The sequence below is a fragment of the Sinocyclocheilus anshuiensis genome, unplaced genomic scaffold, assembly GCF_001515605.1.
Source record: "Sinocyclocheilus anshuiensis isolate Anshui unplaced genomic scaffold, SAMN03320099.WGS_v1.1 scaffold190, whole genome shotgun sequence".
Lineage (NCBI taxonomy): Eukaryota > Metazoa > Chordata > Actinopteri > Cypriniformes > Cyprinidae > Sinocyclocheilus > Sinocyclocheilus anshuiensis.
Window position 1 is genome coordinate 654,057 of NW_015547663.1, and position 10,264 is coordinate 664,320.

General features: G+C 35.0%; 1 protein-coding gene across 1 annotated transcript in view; it reads right to left on the reverse strand.

Annotated features, from left to right (window-relative positions):
* The window catches only part of LOC107702455 (ectonucleoside triphosphate diphosphohydrolase 1-like), a 29,111-nt gene extending 18,972 nt beyond the window's left edge, over positions 1-10,139 (reverse strand). The window contains exon 1 of the mRNA XM_016504782.1: positions 9,853-10,139. Within this exon, the coding sequence (XP_016360268.1) occupies positions 9,853-9,868 (16 nt within the window). The 5' untranslated portion in view covers positions 9,869-10,139. The remainder of the gene's footprint in view (positions 1-9,852) is intronic.
* Between the last annotated feature and the right edge of the window lie 125 nt (positions 10,140-10,264).

The following is a 10,264-nucleotide window of genomic DNA, read 5'->3' on the forward strand; positions in this document are numbered from 1 at the left end:
TAAATGTCAGAATTTTCATTTTTGGGTGAACTATACCTTTAACTACCCTAAGCATCTTTAAATGATTTTGCATTCTCTGTCTGTTTAAATTTTAATTGACAATGTCATTTCACTGTGTATTTAAATAGTTAAACATGTCAAAATGTAATAGTTAAACAGTTAGACAGACACATGTCATTCAGAACTAATTTTCTTATTTGTTGCAACTGTATTTCTGTGATTTTTGCATTTGCTGGAAAAAAGAAAAAGAAAATTGCATGTTGTTTGTCGTTGGTACAAATTTGAACACATTTGTGAATGTCAGATGGCATTAAAAATAATTTGTTAACAGTCTAAATAACCTGTATTCTTCATTATTTATTAATCCATGATTGTTTTGTAAGCATAGGTGAAAGTATGAGAATAACCCAGCAAGAATAACCCAGAAACACAAAAATGCAAACACATAAATGGTAAAAATGATTATATCTTGGGTTTTCTCAACAACCCAGCCAGGGTTAAAATGTGTAAACCAGCATGCTGGGTTACTTTAACCCAGCACGTGTTCTGTCCAATATTTACCCAGCGCTGGGTTGCCAATTGGGTTATTTTTTAACCCAGCCATTTTTAGAGTGAAGTGATCAGTCTCAGTCTATTTAAATGTTATTTCAGGTTCCTTCTTGGTTTCTTTCCATGAATTGAAAGACTGATTATGCTTGGATAATTTGCAGTTTTGCCTGGACACAATGAAAACACTGTTATATAAGAGGGTCTGGAAGATTTTTAAATGTTTTTTAATGATTTTTTAAAAGTCTCTTATGTTCACCAAGGCTGCATTAATTTGATCAAAAATGTTTTCTATTGTAATATATTTTAAAGTGTAATTTATTCCTGTGATGACAAAGCTGAATTCTATAGCCATTACTCAAGCCTTCAGTGTCACACAATCCTTCAGAAATTATTCTAATATGCTGTCAATGTTGAAAACAGTTGTGCTGCTTAGTGTTTGTTTGTGGAAACTGTAATATTTTTTTCAGATTCTGTGTTCAATAGAAAGTTCAAAAGAACAGCATTTATTTAAAATCCTTTGTAACAATGTACGTACTGAATGCGTCCTTGCTGAATAAAAGGATTAATTACTGACCACAAACGTTTGAATGCTAGTGTAGGTCTTTTATCTGTTGCTGTCTGTTGTATATTAGAGCTATAATACAATGGTATTTGCAAGGGAACACTGCTGAGTTCTTAAGCAGCAAGAGGCAGTGCTAAATATCCAAACCCACATCAAAATGAAGACATATAGGATATACTATGAGGATATAAGATATAAGATATAAGATACAGGATATAAAATGAAAATATCCAGGCCTGACTGGTTTGTTTATGTAAAAACTGAGCAGACTAAGCAGATTTAAATCTAAACATATGTTATATGTCATATTGCACAATGCGCAGATCAAGATACTGTCTTAGGAGAACAGCTGTACAAACAAATAAGGCAAATTGAGTCCATAATCCATAATAATGCTCCTTACAGTGGCAAAAGTCCATCCCCCATATTGTCCTCTCAACTGTTTTAGCTTGTAAATGGTGCTTGATCTGTACATATTTCTCTCCCAATTCAGACAAAATGACTTCTTCACTGGAGAAAGCAATATTTTGAATAGAAGACTCATTGCTCAGGCCGGGAGCAATGTTTGAGTTTAAAAACGTCTTGATGGATTTGTCTATAACAAACACACAGCTTTTCACTTTACTGGAGTTGTGTTAATAACTTATGAATTGTGTTTGGACTGTCATTCTGACGGCACCCATTCACTGCAGAGGATCCATTGGTGAGCAAAAGATGTAATGCTAAATTTCTCAAATCTGATGAAGAAACAAACTCATTTACTTGGATAGCTTGAAAACAAGTTTTCAGCTAATTTTCATTTTTTGGGGGGGGGGTAAACTATTACTTAAAACTCACATCCATGGGGTACAGGTAATTAAAAGAGGAAGGAGGAAGCCCAATGGTTAATTAACCTTCTGGAATAACCTACAAATTCTGAACAGCCCTGTTTTATTGCTCTGAACACTATAAAATAGATACATAGTTTTGTTGTTTTTCATGCATGATTTTGCAGTATTCATATTATTTAAAGGAATAATTCTTAATTATTTTATGCAGTAATTTTAAGCCTTGGTTAAAATATAAAGCAGCAGCGCAAACATTTTAATGTGGAAAATGGCTTTTCACTTCTGATCAAGACATCCTACTCTATTTTCCCTTCAGGCCTCTTGGGAATACATTGCTCGACAGTACAGAACATTAGCAGATTGTGAAGAAAAACAGCAGGACCACTGTTATATGCTAGCAAAATAACATTAAAACAAACAACCCAATCAATGGTCTTTTATGGACACTTTATCTTCTGCTCTATGTTCACTGCATTCTTCCAAACACCAGTCCCAGATAAAATGCATCACCCCTGACCTTTTACTAAATGTCTCTGAGTTTCTGCCAAATGCAAGTCATTACCATTATACTGTATAGAGATGGGGCCAAAAACAATCTCCAGCATCAGTGGCATGTCTCCTGCTTTACTTAACCAAACTTCATTATGAAACTAAGTTTCATTTCCTCTTGAGCAAAGGGAAAGACAAAAAAAGCTTTCTTTGTGAAAAGACGGTCTTTCAGAGGATGTTTGTATAGCAACCTACATGTCTCAGCTGTGAATGTTTTATTGACTGGAACACCAGAGAGACGTCAATGCACACTCATGCTCTCAAGTAAACAGACTTTCTTTCTACCCGAGGTGTTTCTCTAAATTCCTGCATAGATCAGCCATAATTGAGACACTGTCGTCATCTACTAAATCCTTTGAAAGCATAATACAGCACTGACAGCGTTTATTAGTCTCATCAGCCTGAAGAGTCACTGTAGTCCAAATCCATGACTAAGCATGTTACGTCAGGTTTAATGTCTTCTCTGTAACACTCACCTGCACTAACATGCCTCAGGTGCTTGAGTAAGCTTGTATGAGGTAATCCAAGTCAATGTGACACTCTTGAGACATGGTAAATATTGGTACATATCACTTCACACCCTACATAGTGAACTCTGACGGTGGTTCTGGCAACACAATCGTGAGAAAGCAGGATATCAGGGGTGTCAGGTTTTCAAATGTCTTTGGGTTGTTTTGTGTTATCATGAACCAAATAGACAGTAGCTTTTCTTTCAAACAACAAAAGAATGAAATTCTATTCTTCATTCAACTATGCTTTAGATTACAAGGAAAATAACTATAAATTCACATCTTTTTTATCTGAAAAAAAAAAAACACAATCTGATATAGTATATACTGTATATGATGCTTTTATGATTTTAAATTGTCGATTTTGCTCATGAGCTTGCAGAACTTTTTGAGCCACTGGTACAACATTTAATATAATAATATGTTTTTCATGTAAAATGTTATTTTAATATTATAAAACTAAATCTAAAATTACATTTTTATTATTATTGTCATTTTATAAAAGATACATTTTAGTAATATAATTCAATTCGTGAGAAAGCGTGTTATCAAAGGTGTCAGGTTGTAATGTCTTTGGGTGGTTTTGTGTTTTCATGGACAGTAGCTTGTCTTTCAGACAATGAAAGAATGAAATTCTGTCCCTCCTTCAAATGTGGATTAGATTACAAAGACAACAACTGTAAATATCCATATGGCTCAAGGAGGTCTGTAGTTATCTGGAGATAGTGTATAAGATGGTTTTGTGATTTTTGATTTTGCTCATGAGCTTGCAGAACATTTTGAGCCAGTGGTACAACATTTACTATAATAATATGAAATATATATACAATCAGACTTTGATAATTGCCTTAATTTTTTAAACAACTGAGAAGTTGAGAAGAGGAAAAAATGAAGAAAAAAATGCATATGTAGGCCAGAGGCTGCAATCAGGCTCCTGGAGGTCCAACATCCTGCAGAGTTTAGCTCCATCCAGCTTCAACACACTTGCCTGGAATTTTCTAGTAAGTCTGAAAACCTTGATTAGCTTCAAGTGTGTTTCATGAGTTTGCCTGCCCATCCAGTCCTATTGAGATTTATGTGAATAATTATTTATTTCTAAGCCAGGATGTATTAAGTGAAGTGATTGATGCCCATGAGTGTGTCGATGTTTTTAGTTCTAACATTCCAACCGACAGCCAGCCTACAGTATGTTTTTGACAGACGTGATAATATGCATGAGGGGTGAAATGTTCGATTTTTTGGGTATTTTGGATAAAATGTGATGATGTTTGAATTGCTTTTTGTGTAGTTTGTTGTTGGAATTAAGTTGATTTTGTGGCTTTTGAAAATCAGGTTAATTTTTTTTTTCTTACCAGGAAAGGAGTGGGGAAAATGGTCAAGATGGTGTAATTATTGCATCTACTAGCAGGGGCTAACTAGACAAAGCTAAACATCCCAACCTCGACCCTTTGGTATGTCCTCAATGTGTTGCACATATAGCTTTTCTTAACAGACAATGCAGTATGCATGCTAAGCATAAGCAGATTGGATGTTAAACAATATCTGGAAACTAATTCTCAGCTGGCAAGTGTGAATCCCACAAATAGCACCATCAGCCAAAAGTGAGGGGTGTGAATAATACGCCTGATCCAAACTGATGACATCTTACAATATCTCATCATGCCAAATATTTTTGTCCGTGCTGTAGGCTTTTAGCTAGCAGTCATTAAAGATTTACAGTAACAAATGCTTTTCCATTGATTGTTCATTTCCCATTCATCTCTGTGTGTGATGCTTTTTTTAGAACGGTAATAACATAAATTGTGCCTTTCTTGCCTCTTTGCTATAGTATCTAATAGTGTAAAGTCCATTCGAAAGCAATCAGACTGTTTTATTATGTGAGCCAAGAAGCCTCTTTAGATCAATGGGCTTAGGTTACACATTGTGTGGTTCATTCAGTCTTACAGACTGATAAAGACAAGAAATGAGCCAAGAAGCGTTAGGTTTAGTGGTTTAGAGAACTTGCACTCATACTTTCCATAAGAGAGAATAGCTTTTGTCACACCCTTGAAACATGTGCCAGTGTGATCTTGTGGTCAACATAGGCTTGTCAGCATGTTTGAAGAGGACAGATTCCCAGCAGATGTATTTGAGTCTGTCTTCAACTAACCTTCTAGAGAAGAGAGATATGTAAAAAAGCTCAATCTTAGTGTTCTTCTTTAGAATTATCGTTTGGGGAAAGTGGTTAAGATCTGTGCTTTGAACTTCAAAATAAACAAAGATAATGATGTTTTTGTCATAACAGGAAAGGCATAGTTATGACATCCATTATTTGTTTTAGGAGACACTATACTATATGGAGTTATTACTACACATCCTGTATGTGTAATATTCCCCATGCAGTGTATGACATGAAGTGACCACGTAAAGTGTGATGTATACATTTCAGGATGGTCTTCCCTGAAAGGTTTGTTCTACCAGAAAAGGATGTTTATTTCAACTGCTGTAAGCTGTTTTGAGGTTAGAGGAAGTGAGCTTTGAGTTGTGAAATGACTAATGACTATAGACAGAACATCCCATACTGCAAAAAGTATATATTTAAAAAAAAAAAGTACAGATATATTTTATAAATATTTCATAATATTGCAAAAATGGTCAGAAATATATTGCTATATAAATAAATTTGTATAAATATTTTTTTAAAGAGATTTATTTTTTTCAATTATGTCATATTTATTGGCAATTTTTAAAATATATTTTCAACATAAATACATCTATCCAAAATATGTATATATGCATTAAAGCAAAATGTATTTTTAAGATTAAAAAATTTATTTTACCACCCCTGGCAGTCCAATTTGTAATATATTTTGGCTTTTTAAGGTTTAAAATTAATATATTTCCTTAAGCTGCACTGTTTACAACATATACTTACACACTAAAAGTCTGTTAAAATACAGACCAATGAACTGTGTTAAAGGAATAGTTTACCCAAAAATGAAAATTTTGTCATCATTTACTCACCCTCATGTCGTTTCAAACCTGTATAAGTTTATTTATTTTCTTATATTTTAAAGAATTTTGATGAACCAAACAGTTGTTGGTACCTGTTGGCTTCCATAGGAAAATAAATACTATGGAAGTCAATGGGGACCATCAACTGTTCAATTACCAGCATTCTTCAAAATATCTTCTTTTATGTTCAACATAAGAAAGAAACTCATACAGGTTTGGAACAACATGAGGGTGAGTAAATGATGACAAAATTTTAATTTTTGAGTAAACTATTTCTCTATTTTGAAGGATTTGTTTTGGCACTGGTAAATCTGGTAATTTTCTGTTTGTTTGTTTGTTTTTTTCTAACAGTGTAGGATATTTTTGAAATTTTGAGATTTTGAAAACTTTTTTCTTTTGTCGTATATGATCCCTCACCCCTACTAAGGCACTTCGTTGTATATGTAATAAAAAAAATTATAAAAAAGAGGTACTGGTAATTTTCTGCCAGGACATTGTTTGTTAAGTTTACGGATATGGTTCCTAAAACACAGCACAGGGCAACATGTAAGTCAAAAACACATGGGGAAAAACACCTGTCAATAAATAAATAAATCAATCAATATGGAAAAAATTACAGACTTTCCTGTGTGGAACACAGAGACTTTAATCTCTTAACACTAACACATAATTTTGAGTGACACACAAAAGTAAATTCATCAAAATTAATTATGTAACTAATATCACAGCCAACAAGCTCAAGGAAGCCTGACCGTGAAAGAATTAATAATGTCATCACAATTATAATTAATCTTCGACAACAAGGAACATATTTCCTTTACTGTGGCATCTTTCTTTGCTCAGACATGACCAGCCAAGCCCAAGCACAGCTCTGCATTTCCTGTATTAGAAAATTAGAAATGTTTTATCATAGTTTTCTCATTCATTTCCACTTCACAACCACCCACTCAAATGCATGTCTTCTTTGCTGTTGTGTAAGGTAACACTTGCAATCTGTTTGAGCATGTTAACCCCACTCCTAAACCAGTGACTTTGATTGATTTATTTAAAGCAAACTGTGGAAGCACTGCGTTCTAGAGAGATGCTCCAGGGACACATGAAATGTGCTTTTTCCTGGCAGTCAAATGGGCCTTGAGCCAAATGCTTGATTAAGCAAGAAAGTTTCATAAGAGTCATAAGAGTCATTCATTTGAAAGCTGGTGCTTCAGCAGCAGATATAATGCCACATTTATTTTCATTCATTCATTCCGATTTTTTATTTGAAAATTATCATTTTTGAAATACACATCAGATTCAGTTAATATCAGAGGCTCTGGGAGCTTTTCATATTTCAAAGAGGAGACTTTTTGTTTTATTTGGCAGCAAACTAATTGACAACAAGAAGCTGACTTGGCCTTAACTTCTAAAACCTGGTGATAGTCAGCTTCTGGTGAGTGGTTTGTGATTACTTGAACTTTCAGTAAAGATGCTTGTATTACCCTAAATTCTCACAATGATTCACATCTTTCATGTTTGAAAAGGTACAACTGTCAGATGGGCAGTATATCTCAGGAATCTTATTCATTATTGAGCTGAGGTAAGTTCAACATGCATTTATTTTAGCTGGAATTAATATATATTAAAAGTTTAATAATATTCCTCTAAATAGATTTAAAAAAGTGATAAGGTGCACAGTTTATCTATGACAAATGTTCTCACGGATAGTGTTATGAGTAGACCACATTCTGACATTAGCATTCGGGACAGTGGTGAAGCGTTTGGGGTCTGACTCAGACCACATGCCACTCACAGATCTTCAGTATGTAGTGCAAGATCTTAGTGAGGTGTGATTGCAGAGCCCTGTACCCACGCAAGCCATTTACAATGACACGCAATATACCTCATTATGAGGTTACAAAGAAGCCATTTTGCATGCAACATTTTCCTATATGCCCTATTTCTCCTCTAATTTAAATATGTAAATATTTAAATAATAGCAAACAATATTTGGTAACAATTTACAACAAGGCTACAAAAAACCACATACATAAAATACTTTGAGCATGTATTAATCTTAGCTCATGTTAACCCATAAGACAACCAAAAAAAAACATGGTCCAAAAACTATGTATCAAAATATATTTACATAAATATATTTTCTACCAATATGTTTTTTTGGTCACACTTTAAGGTCCAATTCTCGCTATTATCAAACCATTAACTGCAAATTTTGCCTCAATAAACTCCTAATTTGCTGCTTATTAATAGTTAGTAATGTGGTTGTTAAATTTAGGTTAGTAGGTAGGATTAGGGATAGTCATGCAGAATATGTGCTTTATAAGTAATAAACAGCCCATATGTTATTAATAGGCATGCTAATAAGCAGTTAATAGTGAGAATTGGTCCCTTTACTAAAGTGTTACTGAAGCAGGGATGAATATCTAGGATTTATTGGACCTAAACTTGCATGAACTAACAATGAAAAGTCATGTTTTAATTAACTAATGTTAGCAAAGATATAAATACTGTATAGCCTAATGCTCATTGTTAATATTAATGCATTGACTAACATTAACTAATGGGACCACCTGAAGTGTCATTTTCACTTGTTATTTCTACTCTTTATAAAATACTTTACACTTTTTTAAAAGCTCATTTTGTCCAAAGATTCTTGAAGTAGCCCTGTGAATAAAAGGGCATCACTTCATACAGGTTTCCAAAAGAGGCCCCATGTGTGGGAGGGGTGGGACTTCCTCAAGTGCACATGACTGGAATAATGAGGAACGTCTGCGCTGACCTTGTTGTGTCAGCTATACAGGAAGTTTAGTTTGCTCAAGGCACTAACTGCAGACGTAGGAAGATGGCACAGTGAGTACATGAGTTTCCTCATTTTTGCATGTGAAAACAGAACAGTACTTCTCTTAACGAAAACATCAACGGTAGTTCTTTGCCTCGTGCAAGAATGCAAAACTCCATAAGATATAATGCAGCTGCAACTTACTTAAATACTTTTTAGTCATGGTTACAATCATGGTTACAATGGGGGATGTTTTGTTACTACCAGATGGCCTGTCCACTCTCAGGAAGAAATCTTTTTCTCTCTCTTTTTCTCATCCTCTTTGACGATGCCTCGGCACTCTCAGTCCCTCACAAACTCTCACAGGCTCCTGCTGCTAAAGCGGTTAGATGGACACCAGATGCTGAAACCCGATGCGTCGGACAACCATGCAGCCTGCAGTGGATTCCTGTATTTTTTTTATCTTCCTTTATTTACATTGCTTCTTATAATCTGTTTACATGTCTAAGCCGAATGTACTGCGAGATCACAGAACAATACTGGATTATCCAGCCACTTTACCAGTTCCTGATCTACAATAGCGTTTCTTAGAGGTCGTAAATAAATCTGATGCATGAACTTTTTAACTTTTTGACAGGTTGACAGCATGCTTCAAATGATTCTTTATGTCTATCTGGAATTTTTATAGAGAGCATGTCACTGATTTAAACAATGCAATTTTTTTGAATTACTGCATTAGTTAATTAGTTAGCAGCAAACAACAGATCTGTAATTTAAAAAAAAAAAGCATTGTGAAACTAAAAACCATATGGTTCTTGAACTGTCTGTCTAAAGTTAACACAAACATGCATGAGGACAATCAATTTCAACAGAACCATACTTTTAAGTTAATCTTCTTTTTAAGAAAGCTTGATTTAGCATAAGAAACATCCAGGAAATCAGATCAGTTGGAGTGTTTTTATAGTGATCCTGCATTGTTTTTTCTTCTTCCTTCCTTTGTGCACTCCTTTCCAAATTACATCCTGCCCTGCTGTGAACCCAATATGGTGAAGTGTGTGTTCATGTGAGTGGATGTCATAGACTCACCTCCTTGTTCATCCATGAATGCAGCGTATAATCCTCTCTCTCTTTCTCTCTCGCCCTCTTTCTGACTCGTCCCAACTCTGAGTGCTGTTTAGGGTGTTTGGCTCTGCTCTCTTATAGGGTCTTTCCCATTTTTTAGGTTCTTTATAAGGCTAGGGGGCATGAGTGGGCGGGCCAGTCGCCAAGCTTTCTCCCTCCCTCCTTCCCTTCCTCCACCACCATGTTAACAATCTGTCTGTTACCTCTCTGTTCTCAACTGCGTGTGTGTGTGTATGTGTGTGTGTGTGTGTGTGTGTGTGTGTGTGTGTGTGTGTGTGTGTGTGTGTGAAGAGAGAGAGAGAGAGAGACAAAGATACTGACAAAGAGTGTTTCTGTGTGTGTGTGTGTGTGTGTGAGAGAGAGAGAGAGAGAGAGA